This window comes from Trichomycterus rosablanca, chromosome 11, assembly GCF_030014385.1.
Source record: "Trichomycterus rosablanca isolate fTriRos1 chromosome 11, fTriRos1.hap1, whole genome shotgun sequence".
Lineage (NCBI taxonomy): Eukaryota > Metazoa > Chordata > Actinopteri > Siluriformes > Trichomycteridae > Trichomycterus > Trichomycterus rosablanca.
The window spans coordinates 5,333,412-5,353,397 of record NC_085998.1 but is presented as its reverse complement, the minus strand read 5'-3'; the positions used below and the strand labels follow the sequence as shown (position 1 = coordinate 5,353,397).

Below are 19,986 nucleotides of genomic sequence, written 5' to 3'. Positions count from 1 at the left end.
ACTCATACCAACACCATACGTACTACCATGATGCATTCTTAACATACATGCGTTCACATTACACTACCACAGTACTCGCATACCAACACCATGCACACTAACATGATACACTCATACCAACACCACATAGAATACAATGATACACACAAACACAATGAACTCTACCATAAAACACTCATACCAACACTACACAGAATACAATGATACACACACAACACACAATTAACTCTACCACAATACACTCATATTAACACCATACAGAATACAATGATACACACATACAAACCCAATGCACTCTACCATAATACACTCATACGAACACCATACATACTACCATGATGCATTCATAACATACATACGTTTAAATTACACTACGCATACCAACACCATGTACACTAACATGATACACTCATACTAACACCACACAGAATAATACACTCATAATACACTCATACCAACACCACATAGAATACAATGGTACACACATACAAACACCATGAACTCTACCATAATACACTCATACCAACACCATACATATTACTATGATGCATTCATAACAACATACATACGTTTAAATTACACTACCACACTACTCGCATACCAACACCATACACACTAACATGATACACTCACACATCACCACACAGAATAGTGATACACACTTACAAACACCATGAACTCCACCATAATACACTCATACCAACACCATACGTACTACCATGATGCATTCTTAACATACATGCGTTCACATTACACTACCACACTACTCGCATACCAACACCATGCACACTAACATGATACACTCACACATCACCACACAGAATACAGTGATACACACATACAAACGCAATGCACTCTACCATAATACACTCATACCAACACCATACGTACTACCATGATGCATTCATAACAACATACATATGTTCATATTACACTACCACAATACTCGCATACCAACACCATGCACACTAACATGATACACTCACACAAACACCACATAGAATACAATGATTCACACACACACACAATGCACTCTACCATAGTACACTCATACCAACACCACATAGAATACAATGCTACACACACACACAATGCACTCTACCATAATACACTCATACCAACATCAGTCATACAACCATGATGCATTCAAATCCGCAGACACATACAATTCTACACTTACACCAACACCACTTACACACTACCATGATACACTTGTCCAAATGTTAAGAATACAAGATGTGTGGTGGTCCGTTTTCATTGTTGGACGAATACACCGTATAGCAACAGATGGACTACACACACACAGACACACACACACACACACACACACACACACACAGACACACACACAGACACACACACACACACAGACACACACACACACACACACACACAGACACACACACACACACAGACACACACACACAGACAGACACAGACACACACACACACACAGACAGACACACACACACACACACACACAGACACACACACACACACACACACACACACACACACACACACACACACACACACAGAGTAACTGTACACTAAGCGTAACAAGTTTGTACTCCATACTGATCCCGTGCGCATGCGTGTGAGCGGTGCGCAGGCGCAGTGTGGTGACAACATGCGCTGTTGAGTGTGTGCTGTAGACACACGCAGCGCCGCGCTCGCAGAGCAGAGCTGAGCGGAGGGACCATGGCGGAAGAGGACGAGACCAAAATTCGGATTTTACAGAGTGTACGAGGCAAAATCTGTAAGTACAAAAACATCCCGGCTTACCTTTATTCAACATGACTTTATACTGAGTGAGCGAGTGAATACACACCAGCGAGAGATTTAAACACTTAGGGGCGCGGTGCGAACACACACACACACACACACACACACACACACACACGCACACACACGCAGGGTTTATATTCAGAGTTACACTCAAATCTGTCATGAAATCATTTCATCATCTGGGTTTAAATTTGGCTAAATTAGTGAGTGCGTTATTTGGGTGAGTGAATGAATGAGTGAACAAGTGGGTCTAAGTGGGTGAATGAGTGAGAATGTGAATGAGTGGATGAACGAGAGAGAATGTGAATGAGTGGATGAATGAGAGAGAATGTGAATGAGTGGATGAATGAGAGAGTATTTGAATGAGTGGATGAATGAGAGAATGTGAATGAGTGGATGAATGAGAGAATGTGAATGAGTGGATGAACGAGAGAGAATGTGAATGAGTGGATGAACGAGAGAGAATGTGAATGAGTGGATGAATGAGAGAATGTGAATGAGTGGATGAATGAGAGAATGTGAATGAGTGGATGAATGAGAGAGTATTTGAATGAGTATTTGAATGAGTGGATGAATGAGAGAATGTGAATGAGTGGATGAACGAGAGAGAATGTGAATGAGTGGATGAATGAGAGAATGTGAATGAGTGGATGAATGAGAGAATGTGAATGAGTGGATGAATGAGAGAATGTGAATGAGTGGATGAACGAGAGAGAATGTGAATGAGTGGATGAATGAGAGAATGTGAATGAGTGGATGAATGAGAGAATGTGAATGAGTGGATGAATGAGAGAATGTGAATGAGTGGATGAACGAGAGAGAATGTGAATGAGTGGATGAACGAGAGAGAATGTGAATGAGTGGATGAATGAGAGAATGTGAATGAGTGGATGAATGAGAGAATGTGAATGAGTGGATGAATGAGAGAGTATTTGAATGAGTATTTGAATGAGTGGATGAATGAGAGAATGTGAATGAGTGGATGAACGAGAGAGAATGTGAATGAGTGGATGAATGAGAGAATGTGAATGAGTGGATGAATGAGAGAATGTGAATGAGTGGATGAATGAGAGAATGTGAATGAGTGGATGAATGAGAGAGTATTTGAATGAGTGGATGAAAGAGAGTATTTGAATGAGTGGATGAATGAGAGAATGTGAATGAGTGGATGAATGAGAGAGTATTTGAATGAGTGGATGAATGAGAGAGTATTTGAATGAGTGGATGAAAGAGAGTATTTGAATGAGTGGATGAATGAGAGAATGGGAATGAGTGGATGAAGGAGAGAGTATTTGAATGAGTGGATGAATGAGAGAGTATTTGAATGAGTGGATGAATGAGAGAGTATTTGAATGAGTGGATGAATGAGAGAGTATTTGAATGAGTGGATGAATGAGAGAGGATGTGAATAAGTGGATGAATGAGTGGATGAAGGAGAGAGTATTTGAATGAGTGGATGAATGAGAGAGGATGTGAATAAGTGGATGAATGAGAGTATTTGAATGAGTGGATGAAAGAGAGTATTTGAATGAGTGGATGAATGAGAGTATTTGAATGAGTGGATGAATGAGAGAGAATGTGAATGAGTGGATGAATGAGAGAGTATTTGAATGAGTGGATGAATGAGAGAGTATTTGAATGAGTGGATGAATGAGAGAGGATGTGAATAAGTGAATGAATGAGAGAGGATGTGAATAAGTGGATGAATGAGTGAATGAATGAGAGAGAATATCACCATATCCACTCACCATATAGGAGCACTTTGTAGTTCTACAATTACTGACTGTAGTCCATCTCTTTCTCTGCATGCTTTGCTAGCCCCCTTTCATGCTGTTCTTCAATGGTCAGGACCCCCACAGGACCACCACAGAGCAGGTATTGTTTAGGTGGTGGATCATTCTCAGCACTGCAGTGACACTGACATGGTGGTGGTGTGTTAGTGTGTGTTGTGCTGGTATGAGGGGATCAGACACAGCAGCGCTGCTGGAGTTTTTAATTACCGTGTCCACTCACTGTCCACTCTATTAGACACTCCTACCTAGTTGGTCCACCTTGTAGATGTAAAGTCAGAGACGATCGCTCATCTATTGCTGCTGTTTGAGTTGGTCATCTTCTAGACCTTCATCAGTGGTCACAGGACGCTGCCCACGGGGTACTGTTGGCTGTATGTTTTTGGTTGGTGGACTATTCTCAGTCCAGCAGTGGCAGTGAGGTGTTTAAAAACTCCAGCAGCGCTGCTGTGTCTGATCCACTCATACCAGCACAACACACACTAACACACACTAACACACCACCACCATGTCAGTGTCACTGCAGTGCTGAGAATGATCCACCACCTAAATAATACCTGCTCTGTGGTGGTCCTGTGGGGGTCCTGACCATTGAAGAACAGGGTGAAAGGGGGCTAACAAAGCATGTAGAGAAACAGATGGACTACAGTCAGTAGTTTTACTTCACAACCGGGAAAAGTTTGGAGGTTTTTAAATATAAGCACATTTACAAAATAACGGATTCTATTCCTAATGGGACACACGGTTATATATTTAATAGCATCTGGAAGAACAGAAGCTAAGGTAAACAATATTATGGATTTTTTGCTGTGTTTGGGATTTTGGCCGCTGTGCCATGATTTATTGTGCGCTTTTGCAATGAAAACAAAACGTATCAGTTTAAGCTTTTAACTGGAACCTTCTTGTTACGGAAATTACATTCATTTGCACAATGACAAGGAAAGTAAAGACGAAGTAAAACGGCTAAATACACTCGCTAATCTGTTGTTGTTTTTTATCTGAATTTACAGATTATTTGTTTATTTCTACGCTACATTTCCAATATATGTTTTGTGTAGATTATATTAACTCGTGACTTGGCTCGGACTCTAGCCTAAAGACTCGTGACTCGACTCGGACTCTAGCCTAAAGACTCGTGACTCGACTCGGACTCTAGCCTAAAGACTTGTGACTCGACTCGGACTCTAGCCTAAAGACTCGTGACTCGACTCTGACTCTAGCTTAAAGACTCGTGACTGGACTCGGACTCTAGCCTAAAGACTCGTGACTCGACTCTGACTCTAGCCTAAAGACTCGTGACTCGACTCGGACTCTAGCCTAAAGACTCGTGACTCGACTCGGACTCTAGCCTAAAGACTCGTGACTCGACTCTGACTCTAGCTTAAAGACTCGTGACTGGACTCGGACTCTAGCCTAAAGACTCGTGACTCGACTCTGACTCTAGCCTAAAGACTCGTGACTCGACTCGGACTCTAGCCTAAAGACTCGTGACTCGACTCGGACTCTAGCCTAAAGACTCGTGACTCGACTCGGACTCTAGCCTAAAGACTCGTGACTCGACTCGGACTCTAGCCTAAAGACTCGTGACTCGACTCGGACTCTAGCCTAAAGACTCGTGACTCGACTCGGACTCTAGCCTAAAGACTCGTGACTCGACTCGGACTCGTATTTTGTGACTGGTGAACATCTCTGTCTGGAAGTGAATCAGTGCTGCAGCAGCATGTGTTGTTGTCTGTGCACTGTTTTGTGAATGGGTGTGAATGAGACTGGTGTTCATTCACAAACTCCCAGCAGAGTTTCAGTCTGAGAGAAAAAGTAACACCACCGTTACTACAGTAAGAGCTAAAAACCACCCTCATAATCATCATTCTCACAATCACACTTATAATCATTAAAGTCAGAGTTATAATCACCCTAGCGATGATCACAACAGCTCTCGTAATCATCACAGTAACCCTCACGATCATCATAACCACTCTCGATAATTACAGTCTCTCACTTTATCAGCAGTCACCCTTCACTCGTGTTGGAGGAGGCTGGTGCTAGTCTGTTGGCCTCTTCCACCAGTGAGTGTGCCATGCAAGTAGTGCTGGGCGGTATGACGGTACATTTGGTATACTGTTTTTCATTCCTCATACCGTATGGATTTTTCAAATACCGCCATACCGTAGCACACTTAATACAACAACTGTACGCTTCAGCAGGCGAATCATAATTTCATCAAATCATATAATACCGTTCACCGCTAAAAGCGCTGTGTAGCGCTGTGTAGCGTTGTGCAGATGAGAAACAGCTGCATGAACAACGATTGACTGTTGTACAAAAGGTAGGATGAGGTCGGATAGGGACTCCTCATGACTGAGCGAATTACGACCTCTGCAGGCTGGTTGATGGCGTGTGCACAGAGTCGAGGAATAATGCTGATCAGGGTGTGGCTCTCCGTGCACAAAGCTGATCGGCATAAGAACTCGCCTCGTGCAGGTGAAAAGATGCAGTCGGCTACTGCACACGTGTCGGAGGGGGCGGGGGTCTGCTTTGCGATGGACTGGCACCCCGTCCAGGGTGTTACTGTGTGCCTTGCGGCCATTGAAAAGCTGGGATAGGCTCCTAGAGAGAGAGAGAGAGAGAGAGAGAGAGAGAATTACCGTGATACAAATTTTTGGTCATACCTGTTTGCCCGGGTGCACTGGGTAATTAGCAGTAAATATAGGTGATTTCTCTGGTATCCCAGGTGGTTGCTAGGGTGTTGCTCTGTAAACCTTATTCATTTATTTATTCAGTTTAGCGATAAATTATTGTATTTGATGGTCATTTAGTATAACAAGGATAAAAAGTGTCTTGTTTTGTTCTGTTGGTGAGCTTTAGCGTTTAAGGATTGTGTTTTCTGATGCTCCACTGTTGGTGTAGCTGAATATTTGGTGGCTCTGTTTGTACCTGCATCCATTCATGTTTAAAATCTCAGTGGAGAGTGGAGTGAGTGTTATAGTAGCATTGATTCCCGATGGTACAAATGAACTTGGTGAACTTTCACAGCGCCTGTATTCACTTTACACTGTTAGTCACATGTAGTGCTCAGTAATCGCTCTTCTATTCCATCAGCAGAATGTGTCATCGCATTTTATAAGGGGTGTAAAATCCAACGTCTTCCATCTTTAGTGGTGTGTGATGTGGCAAACATATAGCTGAGATAATGAGATGTGGATACTGATAATCAATTTTGATTCGATTTTCAAAACACGGCAGCAACAAATTAGTGAAGTTATGATTCAGTGTGTACGTTCACTTTCAGTTTTGCTTGCTGTTAAGAATTTGGTTCCTTCCCCAATGTGCAGCTCTCGCTTAGACCTTCAGGTTTTTATTTTTTGGGTCACAGATGGTAGGAGCATCAGCCATAACATTAAGACCACCTCCTTGTTTCTACACTCACTGTCCATTTTATCAGCTCCACTTACCATATAGAAGCACTTTGTAGTTCTACAATTACTGACTGTAGTCCATCTGTTTCTCTACATACTTTTAAAACCTGCTTTCACCCTGTTCTTCAATGGTCAGGACCCCCCACAGGACCACCACAGAGCAGGTATTATTTAGGTGGTGGATCATTCTCAGCACTGCAGTGACACTGACATGGTGGTGGTGTGTTAGTGTGTGTTGTTTCGGTATGAGTGGATCAGACACAGCAGCGCTGCTGGAGTTTTTAAACACCGTGTCCACTCACTGTCCACTCTATTAGACACTCCTACCTAGTTGGTCCACCTTGTAGATGTAAAGTCAGAGACGATCGCTCATCTATTGCTGCTGTTTGAGTCGGTCATCTTCTAGACCTTCATCAGTGGTCACAGGACGCTGCCCATTCTCAGTCCAGCAGTAATAGTGAGGTGTTTAAAAACTCCAGCAGCACTGCTGTGTCTGATCCACTCATACCAGCACAACACACACTAACACACCACCACCATGTCAGTGTCACTGCAGTGCTGAGAATGATCCACCACCTAAATAATACCTGCTCTGTGGTGGTCCTGTGGGGGTCCTGACCATTGAAGAACAGCATGAAGGGGGGATAACAAAGCATGCAGAGAAACAGATGGACTACAGTCAGTAATTGTAGAACTACAAAGTGCTTCTATATGGTAAGTGGAGCTGATAAAATGGACAGTGAGTGTAGAAACAAGGAGGTGGTTTTAATGTTATGGCTGATCAGTGTACAGTGTATCACAAAAGTGAGTACACCCCTCACATTTCTGCAGATATTTAAGTATATCTTTTCATGGGACAACACTGACAAAATGACACTTTGACACAATGAAAAGTAGTCTGTGTGCAGCTTATATAACAGTGTAAATTTATTCTTCCCTCAAAATAACTCAATATACAGCCATTAATGTCTAAACCACCGGCAACAAAAGTGAGTACACCCCTAAGAGACTACACCCCTAAATGTCCAAATTGAGCACTGCTTGTCATTTTCCCTCCAAAATGTCATGTGATTTGTTAGTGTTACTAGGTCTCAGGTGTGCATAGGGAGCAGGTGTGTTCAATTTAGTAGTACAGCTCTCACACTCTCTCATACTGGTCACTGAAAGCTCCAACATGGCACCTCATGGCAAAGAACTCTCTGAGGATCTTAAAAGACGAATTGTTGCGCTACATGAAGATGGCCAAGGCTACAAGAAGATTGCCAACACCCTGTGGCCAAGATCATCCAGTGTTTTAAAAGAGCAGGGTCCACTCAGAACAGACCTCGCGTTGGTCGTCCAAAGAAGCTGAGTGCACGTGCTCAGCGTCACATCCAACTGCTGTCTTTGAAAGATAGGCGCAGGAGTGCTGTCAGCATTGCTGCAGAGATTGAAAAGGTGGGGGGTCAGCCTGTCAGTGCTCAGACCATACGCCGCACACTACATCAAATTGGTCTGCATGGCTGTCACCCCAGAAGGAAGCCTCTTCTGAAGTCTCTACACAAGAAAGCCCGCAAACAGTTTGCTGAAGACATGTCAACAAAGGACATGGATTACTGGAACCATGTCCTATGGTCTGATGAGACCAAGATTAATTTGTTTGGTTCAGATGGTCTCAAGCATGTGTGGCGGCAATCAGGTGAGGAGTACAAAGAAAAGTGTGTCATGCCTACAGTCAAGCATGGTGGTGGGAATGCCATGGTCTGGGGCTGCATGAGTGCAGCAGGTGTTGGGGAGTTACATTTCATTGAGGGACACATGAACTCCAATATGTACTGTGAAATACTGAAGCAGAGCATGATCCCCTCCCTCCGGAAACTGGGTCGCAGGGCAGTGTTCCAGCATGATAATGACCCCAAACACACCTCTAAGACGACCACTGCTTTATTGAAGAGGCTGAGGGTAAAGGTGATGGACTGGCCAAGCATGTCTCCAGACCTAAACCCAATAGAACATCTTTGGGGCATCCTCAAGCGGAAGGTGGAGGAGCGCAAAGTCTCGAATATCCGCCAGCTCCGTGATGTCGTCATGGAGGAGTGGAAAAGCATTCCAGTGGCAACCTGTGAAGCTCTGGTAAACTCCATGCCCAGGAGAGTTAAGGCAGTTCTGGGAAATAATGGTGGCCACACAAAATATTGACACTTCAGGAACTTTCACTAAGGGGTGTACTCACTTTTGTTGCCGGTGGTTTAGACATTAATGGCTGTATATTGAGTTATTTTGAGGGAAGAATAATTTTACACTGTTATATAAGCTGCACACAGACTACTTTTCATTGTGTCAAAGTGTCATTTTGTCAGTGTTGTCCCATGAAAAGATATACTTAAATATCTGCAGAAATGTGAGGGGTGTACTCACTTTTGTGATACACTGTATGTACAGGCCAAAATGCTCAACCTGTAGATTATGCAGATCTGGTGTTGTGGAGCTTTTCTAGCCTGCTTTAGGACAACTCGTCCCCTCAGTAAACGGTCACCGCAAATGAATACAAATTAATTCTGACTGATTACTTGATGAACATTTGTATCCTGTTTAGAATTGTTTTTGAGGATGATTTATCCCATGTTCACGTGGCTCAGACGTCACTGGATTAAATGGTTTGGATTCCAGTCACCCAGCCAAGTACCATCTGCAGAAGGTAGCAGAAATAAAGATCAAATCCGACGTCAGACGTTTTTACTGCCCAGTTTTGGAAGCCCTATAGCCTCAGATTTGACAGGAGTGGAATCTGGTTTGGTCTTCTGCTGTTGTAGCTCATCTGTTTTAAGGTTCTTCAGGTTGTGGTCTCTGAGATGCCATTCTGCTCACCACAGCTGTGAAGAGTGAATATTTGAGTCATTGTAACGTCATCAGTTCAAACCAGTCTGGTCATTCTTCTCTGATCTCTCTTATCGGTGAAGTGCTTCATCCTGCAGAAATGTATTTTCACACCGTTCTGTGTGAACTCTGGCAACCGGCGTGTTTAAAATCAGCAGCAGCTCCTGACAAACTCCAACCAGCACGTCTGGTACCAAAAATCACAAAGACACGATCGCTGTCACTCAGATCAGATGTATTCTTCACTCTGATGTTTGATTAGAAGACGAATTGAAGATCTTGATCTGCGTCTGTAAGATTATTTATACACTGTGCTGCTGCTACACGACTGACTGACTGAATAATGACTGTAAAGCTTGTTTGTTTATTATGATTTTAACGTCATGTTTTACTGTTTGGTTACATTCATGACAGGAACGGTAGTTACTCATTACACAAGATTCATCAGTTCACAAGTTTAATATCAAACACAGTCATGGACAATTTTGTATCTCTAATTTACCTCACTTGCACGTCTTTGGACTGTGGGAGGAAACCCACGCAGACACGGGGAGAACATGCAAACTCCACACAGAAAGGACCCGGACCGCCCCACCTGGGGATCGAACCCAGGACCACCTTGCTGTGAGGCGACAGTGCTACCCACTTAGTCCTTTCTGTGTGGAGTTTGCATGTTCTCCCCGTGTCTGCATGGGTTTCCTCAGCGTGCTCCGGTTTCCTCCCACAGTACAAAGACGTGTAAGTGAGGTGAACTGGAGACACTATATTGTCCAGGACTGTGTTTGATATAAACTTGTGAACTGATGAATCTTGTGTAATGAGTAACTACCGTTCCTGTCATGAATGTAACCAAAGTGTAAAACATGACGTTAAAATCCTAATAAACAAACAAACAAGCTACCCACTTAGCCACCGTGCCGGCCTGACTGTAAAAAGTTGGCGTACAGGTGTCGGATCACACACATTTCAACTACTTAGTTGTGTTTCTTGACTCTTTCACATATCGAAACCAGTATTATTCATACTTATTTTATTACATAATCATGATAAATTGAGGTGACACCATAAACAATCACTAGGTTCAACTAAATTTTAATGACTAAAAATGAAGCTCATCATATTATAATATTTATAATATAGTATAATATCTGATCAAGTTTCATTGGTTGTAGTTGGGGCGGCTAGGTGGCCTCACAGCAAGAAGGTCCTGGGTTCGATCCCCAGGCGGGGCGGTCTGGGTCCTTTCTGTGCGGAGTTTGCATGTTCTCCTCGTGTCTGTGTGGGTTTCCTCCAGGAGCTCCGGTTTCCTCCCACAGTCCAAAGATGTGCAGTCAGGTTAATTGGAGACACTGAATTGCCCTATAGGTGAATGGGTGTGTGTATGTGTGTGTCTGTCCTGTGATGGACTGGTGCCCCGTCCAGAGTGTTACTGTGTGCCTTGCACCCATTGAAAAGCTGGGATAGGCTCCAGCACCCCAACGCGACCCTAACTGAATAAGTGGTTAAGACAGTGAGGGAGTGATTATAGTTGCCAGTTATAGTTGCACATCCTGAGTTCCTAGCAAACATTTTATTGATTCATTATATATTTTTATATCTTTAATTGTTTCTGTATAATAATAATAATATTAATAGAGACAAATAACTTCACACTAAACCTTTTAAATCCCAATGATCTGACATTTGACAATTATCAGATCATTTGTTTAATCTTGTGATTATTTGATGGCTGAGGTGTTTTGGATGTGGAAGGATTGGAGATCAGAGAGCTTAAGATCATTCAGAGCTCCTGTGACGTACATTTAACTTACAACCTATTTAAAAATAATGAAATGTGCTTCTCTCGCGCTTATGAAATGATCGTCAGTGTGAAATCCACACGAGCTCCATTTTCTCTGGCGTTCGGCCACATGAACGAGCACAGAGACGATGTGAGCCGATTTTCAGGACAATTTTCTGAATATTCAGCATCACACTGAAGGAAATACACGTTTGCTAACAACCAAACTTGCTCTACTTACACATTTAAAAACTCACAATGAGCATCAGGGCATGATGGATTGGACTGGAGTTTTACATATTAACTATGTTATGATTATTAATTATGATGATATTAATATTAATGCATCAGGGCGTTCACTTTACAGTAACACTCACTTTCTTAACCGATTATCCAATCAGGGTCGTGCATTGTCGCCTATCCCAGCTTTTCAATGGGCGCAAGGCATACAAATCCAAATCCACAGCCAGTCCATCGCAGGGCAGACACACATACACACACACAAGGGACAGTGGGTAGCCTAGTGGGTAGAGCTTTGGGCTTTCAACCGGAAGATTGGCGGTTCAGATCCAGGCTCTGCTATGCAGCCACTGTTGGGTCCTTGAGCAAGGCCCTTAACCCTGTCTGCTCCAGGGGCGCCGTACGATGGCTGACCCTGCGCTCTGACCCCGGCTTCCAAACAAGCAGGGATATGTGAAGAAAGAATTTCATTGTACTGTACATCTGTATATGTATATATGACAAATAAAGGATATCTTCTTCTTCTTATTCACACACCCATTCACCTATTCACCTATAGGGCAATTCAGTGTCTCCAATTAACCTGACTGCATGTTTTTGGACTGTGGGAGGAAACCGGAGCTCTCGGAGGAAACCCACACAGACACAGGGAGAACATGCAAACGCCCCGCCTGGGGATCGAACCCAGGACCTTGCTACCCACCGAGCCACGGTGCTGCCCGTACAGTAACACATTATAAAAAAAACTTGAAAGGTGATAGTTGTTTGTTTTGCAGGTAAAGCATCAGATAATTTTTTTTAGCTGATTAGTTAAATCATCTACGTGTTCATAAACTGAAGATGCACCGTGGCCGCTGCACTGTTAAACAGAACGAATTGAACTGTGTAAAGTTTACTGCTAATCACTTTTCCAGTTTTTATAATAGCGCTGTGCTGTGTGTGCAGGTGAAGGGCGGAACCTCAATGTAGGTTCCGGATCCAATCGACTAAGAGATGCCGGTACGTTCTGCACCATCAGCCTGGACCAGGAGGAAGTGTTCCGCACAAAAGTGTACGATAGGAGTCTAAGGTGCGTACACACACACACACACACGCACACACACGCACACACCATGTTCTACATGACACTGTAGTACAGTAGATGAAGGCTAATCATGACGTTTGGTATGTTGTGATATTTAAATTACGGTTCTCATTATGCGCTGTGTCAGGGAAGTCTGTAGAACGTGCCTAGTTCCACAGTATGTATCCTTACTCACAGTCCAATAATTCATTACTAAAGAGTCAGATAGCTGAATCAGAATAAAAACGTTTATATACACCGATCGGGCATAACATTATGACCACCTTTCTAATGTTGTGTTGGTCCTTCTTTTGCTGCCGAAACAGCCCTGCAGCTGTGATTCTCTGTGTATTCTGACACCTTTCTATCAAAACCAGCATGAATTTCTTCAGCCATTTAAGCTACAGTAGCTCTTCTGTTGGATCGGACCACACGGGCCACGTGCATCAATGAGCCTTGGCCGCCCATGGACCTGTCGCCGGTTTACCACTGTTCCTTCCTTGGACCACTTTTGATAGATACTGACCACTGCAGACCGGAACACCCCACAAGAGCTGCAGTTTCGGAGATGCTCTGACCCAGTCGTCTAGGCATCACAATTTGGTAAAACTCGTCAAACTTGCTCAGATCCTCACGCTCGTGATGAAGAGATAATCAGTGTTATTCACTTCACCAGTCAGTGGTCATAATGTTATGCCTGGTCAGTATACACACCTCCATAGAAATAATCTGATTACTGAGGGTGATTGGAATAAAATTTCTCTCTGATTATACACAGGGGTAATCATTTAAATCATTAAATAATTCTAACAAAATAAATTACCATTACATGTCTGTATCTGATTACATTAGCAGTCTGAACTTGGGTTCATGACATGAACTCAACCCCCCACCGCACTCCTCCCCACAATTGGCTGCACTCCAGGTCATTATTATTATATTACAATATTGTAGTGGCGATATGTGAATGACATTCAGCTTAGCCAATCAGAATGCAGCACCCGGTTTATACATGTGTGTTCGGACGTTCTGCAGTTAGTTAGTTTTGTATATGAGACTCGCCGTATGGCCCCAGCAATGAACCCAATGGATAGTTCGGGTGCTGGAGCTAGGCATTCTGACTAAACAGTTAAAGTGAACTCTACCTTGTCGTGCGCCCTCATTCCCACACCTCCACCACCGCACGCAGCATAAGACCCGTAGCATCCCCGCCGGACGAGCAGCGCTCGCAGTAAAAATATTGATCATTGATCATTTTCTGTTTCTAAAAATCATCGTCATACTAATACTAATACTAATAATAATTAGAAAAACAAGTATGCAGTAGATAAACAGTTTCATGATGGGAGTGTATTCCAGGATGATGGAGCCCTCCCATTCAAGAGCTCACTAAATGGTCTAAATGCTTTGATAAGGATAAAACTGGTTCAATATTTTACAACACACCTCAGTCACCAGCTCTTAACCAAATGAACACTTACAGAGGATAGTGGAGTGATGTGTTAGTAGATGCCTTGAGAATAAAAGTGATATTTAGGAAGAAAAGGGGCGGCACGGTGGCTAAATGGGTAGCACTGTCGGCTCACAGCAGGAAGGTCCTGGGTTCGATCCCCAGGTGGGGCAGTCCGGAGTGTGTGGAGTTTGCATGTTCTCCCCGTGTTAGCGTGGGTTTCCGTTCGGGTGCTCCGATTTCCTCCCACAGTCCAAAGACGTGCAAGTGAGGTGAATTGGAGATACAAAATTGTCCATGACTGTGTTAGGTGTTAACTACCGTTCCTGTCATGAATCTAACCAAAAGTAAAACATGACGTTAAAATCCTAATAAATAAATAAATAAATAGGAAGGACTGTGTTGATGATAATGTACAATGTATAGTAACATTTTGTACAGACGTGTCGTGTTTGGTTTTCCTTCGTCAGCAGTCTATATGACCCAATATACAGAATCACTGCTGGATCTTCTCACCATCTTGAATAACTTTGTTACGTAGGTGTTGTACCTGTTTGATACATATCATCGCTAGACATCATTATTCTAGTGTATGTGTTGCACATAGTGAATGAGTGAGTGTATGAATGTATGAATGTGGTGTGTATTCTCTCTCTCTCTCTGTGGTGTTGCTGTGTTCTCTCAGTGTTTCACAACACTTTTATTCTGCAGTGTGATTCAGGAAGTACTTTGTTCCACCCACGCTTTCCTCTCTCACTGTATCTCTCTCTCAGCTCTTCACTGTTCTGAGTGCTTCACTGGCATGAGGTGTGATGGTGGTGCCAACTCTCAGTCTCTCTGAATTCATTCTTTAAATCTATCACTTCCCCACTTTCTGTATTTACTGCTCAATGTGATCTCTGTAGTTTCGTCTATAGCGTGTGTGTGATCAGCCCTAACATTAAAACCACCTCCTTGTTTCTACACTCACTGTCCATTTTATCAGCTCCACTTACCATACAGAAGCACTTTGTAGTTCTACAATTACTGACTGAAGTCCATCTGTTTCTCTGCATGCTTTGTTACCCCCCTTTCACCCTGTTCTTCAATGGTCAGGACCCCCACAGGACCACCACAGAGCAGGTATTATTTGGGTGGTGGATCATTCTCAGCACTGCAGTGACACTGACATGGTGGTGGTGTGTTAGTGTGTGTTGTGGATGAGTGGATCAGACACAGCAGCGCTGCTGGAGTTTTTAAACACCTCACTGTCACTGCTGGACTGAGAATAGTCCACCAACCAAAAAAATATCCAGCCAACAGCGCCCCGTGGGCAGCGTCCTGTGACCACTGATGAAGGTCTAGAAGATGACCGACTCAAACAGCAGCAATAGATGAGCGATCGTCTCCGACTTTACATCTACAAGGTGGACCAACTAGGTAGGAGTGTCTAATAGAGTGGACAGTGAGTGGACACCGTATTTAAAAACTCCAGCAGCGCTGCTGTGTCTGATCCACTCACACCAGCACAACACACACTAACACACCACCACCATGTCAGTGTCACTGCAGTGCTGAGAATGATCCACCACCCAAATAATACCTGCTCTGTGGGGGTCCTGACCACTGAAGAACAGGGTGAAAGGGGGCTAAAAAAGTATATAGAGAAACAGATGGACTACAGTCAGTAATTGTAGAACTACAAAGTGCTTCTATACAGTAAGGAGGTGGTTTTAATGTTATGGCTGATCAGTGTATGTATGTATGTTATAAAAAAATTGCTTAGAAGGATTTGTGAGTTTCAGTGTGAGTTTAGATGTGGAATGAAAGTATAAAAGATCAGTAAAAAGGTTTCTGGTAAAATGTAACGGCTATGAAACATGTTCTGTACAAAACGGTCGATATATTTTATCACTAATGAAGCACAAAACCAATGGATTCATGATGAATTAATAAGAAATGTAGTAAATAGTTTCACTTAAGTTTAAATCTTTTAGCATGAACTGATTTAAATCTCCTGCTTAAGAAGAACGTTTAATCACATTTCCTTTTGAATAGGACAGATTTTATCTTTTAGCCCAAACATGTGGCTTCCTAGGCAGCCTCTGAAGAGGAACTGACGATGTTTAAATGTGTCCATGATAACAGTACGGTGTGAAGGTCGTATTGGTGAACAGAAGCCGTGTGCTGTGTTGGTTGTGGGTTGCTTTGTGATGGTAAATGTGTACTGTTAATGTTTTCCAGCTTTTTTTATGGAGAAGATTTCTACTTTGAGATACCTCGGCCATTCCAGTGTCTGTCCTTCTACGTTTATGCCAAGAGTGTGTTTCAGAGAGACCTGCCCATCGGTTAGTTATAACACCACACACACACACGAATACACATGAGCAAGAAATAAAGATCTGAAATAATAAGGAATGTACTGAGTGCAAATATAAGTTGTACTACGTCATAAAGGTAAACCACAAATGTCTTACCGTATTTGGTTGCATGGTTACATTCTCGGCATTTAGGAGAAGCTTTTATCCAAAGCGACTTACAGTACTGTGACAGTATACAGTCTAAGCAATTAAGGGTTAAGGTCCAACAATGGCAACCTGGCAATGGTGGGGCTTGAACCAGAGACCTTCCAGAGTTATAAGTCCAGTGCCTTAACCGCTAGGCCACAACTGCCCACAGGTAAAAACACCGATGGAAGTGACAGTAGGCAGCATTTTTACCGTCATCATTAAAACACCACGAGGAGGTGGAGGAGTGTTTCTTTTATCTTACCAATACAGTTATTCAGGCTTAGTTCCAGAATTATGCACTTATGGGCAGTTCATATTTACATTACATTTACATTTTTGGCAGACACTTTTATCCAAAGCGACTTACAGTACTGTGACAGTATATTGTCTAAGCTATTGAGCGTTAAGAGCCTTGCTCAAAGGGCCCAGCAGTGACAACCTGGCAGTGGTGGGGCTTGAACCAGTACCTTAACCAATAGGCTACAACTGCCCCACCAAGGGTGAAAGAAAACTTGAGTACCTCAAAAATGAACACACATGGACACAGGAAGAACAACTTCTTAGTGACTACAGACAAGAATGAACCCCACATTCCCAGAAACCATGATGCTTTGTGATACCCCTATTGTGCTGCTTTTTATGAGTTTTACAAACACAATAAATATAAAATATATATATAATTATGTGACGTTTTAATATCGCATTGAATAAGATTAATCTAACAGTCATGTGTCAGTATTATTGGTGTTCTTACATATGAAACGGATTACGCTATATACAGTATGAAATATACCCACTGATGTGTGTGTGTGTGTGTGTGTGTGTGTGTGTGTGTGTGTGTGTGTGTGTGTGTAGGAAAGGTGGCTCTCAGGAAAGAGGATTTATGTAAGTACAGTGGAAAGGAGCACTGGTTTCCTCTGCAGCCCGTCGATCACAATTCCGAAGTACAGGTAGGGTGTGTGTGTGTGTCTGTGTGTCTGTGTGTGTGGTGGGGTGGGGGGGTATTAGGGCATGTTAACTTCCACTTTCATTGAGATGAATATTGATAAAACGTGCTACAAAGAACTAGTAAAAGCTCGAGTCTTGGAGCATTATTGACCGTTGATATTTCATGGTTGTGACACAAGCACAAGACCACATTTGGTTTCATGTGAGAGGGAAAACATTAGAAATTAAAAATCACTAGTGTGCCCAAAGATTATTTGTAGATTATTTCTGTGTTGCTGTTAAAGATGTGGACAACTGGCCCAACTAATTAATAATCGGTTTTCCTACAAGCCAAATTAGAAAAGCACAGTGGACAGAATTACTGATCTGATACCAAATCCTGACTGTTAACCTTCATAAAATGTTACCTAGATAATTTCTATATTGCTAAACCAAAATAATAATAATAATTATTGTTATTATGTATTTATATTTATGTATGACCTTTCATAAAATGTAGCAGCTTCTGTATTAGTTTAAATAGACACTTCCTTATGTGTGATAAATCACTGATCTGCTAACAGTATTAATAATATCATGTTTGAGATATTTATTATTATGTAGCCTAGTTAGAAGTGTGTGTGTGTGTGTGTGTGTGTGTGTGTGTGTGTGTTATGATTTGGTCTAGTGATGTTCTGCTCTACTTCCTGTGTGTGTGTACTGTATTCATGACTCTGTTTAGTACACACACACACACACACACACACACACACACACACACACACACATCACCTTTACCAAAATAAGGACAGAGAAAAAACTCTGGAGCTTTGTGTGTGTGTGTGTGTGTGTGTGTGTGTGTGTGTGTGTGTGTGTGTGTGTGTGTGCATGGGTGTGTGTTGTTAATGTTTTTAGCAGTGGTGTATCCAGTGATTTCAACATGTTCACGGTAGATCAGTGTTTCTTCTTATCTGACAGAATAACCACACAGCGTCGAAACACACACACACACACACACACACACACACACACACACACTTAAAATAGAGATTGAGTAGTGCATTTAACACTAAGGCTAAGTTAATGTATGAATTGTTTTATATGAATTACCCTCTAGGTGGTAAAAAACCTAAACAAGAATAGATGCCACTGCAGTAGTTAAGTTCATCATCGTTAGATTGAAATAAAGAGTTTAAACTTTGCTGTGGGCGGTACGGTGGCTCAGTGGGTAGCACTGTCGCCTCACAGCAAGAAGGTCCTGGGTTTGATTCCCAGGTCCTTTCTGTGTAGAGTTTACATGTTCTCCCCGTGTCTGTGTAGGTTTCCTTCGGGAGCTCCAGTTTCCTCCAACAGTACAAGACATACAAGTGATGTGAACTGGAGATACTAAATTGTCCACGACTGTGTTTGATATTAAAAACTTGAACTGATGAATCTTGTGTAAGCAGTAACTACCGTCCTGTCATGAATGTAACCAGTGTGTAAAACATGACATTAAAATCCTAATAAATAAAATAAAATAATAAGATTTGCTGTAAAATAGTGAAAATTATCAATAAGAAAGTCGCCAAAAATCCAGAATCTAATCCAGCTGATGTGTCAGTACACTGACAGGATGTTGAAGCGTTTAACATTCAGGACAGTAGGTCAAAGTGTAAATAAAAACAGAAAGCAGTGTCCTGTAATCTTGTTTTGTAAACCAGATGAAAAAAGATCTAATGAACTCATTTTTAGTTTGTCGAGGTTCTCCACTAATAAAAAGTGTGTGAGAAATTGAGATACATTTCATTATGTTGAACTTTTATTATTGAATTTAATCTCCATTATAGTAAAACTTTGGGTGTTTTGGGGAAAAATGAATAATATTATTGTGATGGAGCTTATTAGAACCTTTATGCTTGTACACCAGTATGATATATAACCTGCAGGTATGGGGTGTGATTACACCTGAACCTGAAGTGCAGGAAGCTCAGTTCTGGTTCTGGGGACGAGGACTTACTGAAGGTCCTGAGTACAAGTGTCTTGGGTGATAATTATAAAAACGTCTAACGTCAGATGTCTAACATCTGAGTTTTGCTTAATTAAATATGGTTTTTATAATGGACCAATAATTTAAGTCATTTATTTGCCAAGAGTGGGTGGCTCGGTGGGTAGCAAGAAGGTCTTAGGTTTGATTCCCGGGTGGAG

At 42.3% G+C, this 19,986-nt stretch overlaps 1 protein-coding gene across 1 annotated transcript in view; it reads left to right on the top strand.

Annotated features, from left to right (window-relative positions):
- Positions 1-1,676: 1,676 nt before the first annotated feature.
- rasa2 (RAS p21 protein activator 2) overlaps positions 1,677-19,986 on the top strand; it is a 44,127-nt gene continuing 25,817 nt past the window's right edge. The window contains exons 1-4 of the mRNA XM_063004392.1: positions 1,677-1,759; positions 12,816-12,939; positions 16,607-16,710; positions 17,728-17,822. Coding sequence (XP_062860462.1) covers positions 1,702-1,759; positions 12,816-12,939; positions 16,607-16,710; positions 17,728-17,822 — 381 coding nt within the window. The 5' untranslated portion in view covers positions 1,677-1,701. The remainder of the gene's footprint in view (positions 1,760-12,815; positions 12,940-16,606; positions 16,711-17,727; positions 17,823-19,986) is intronic.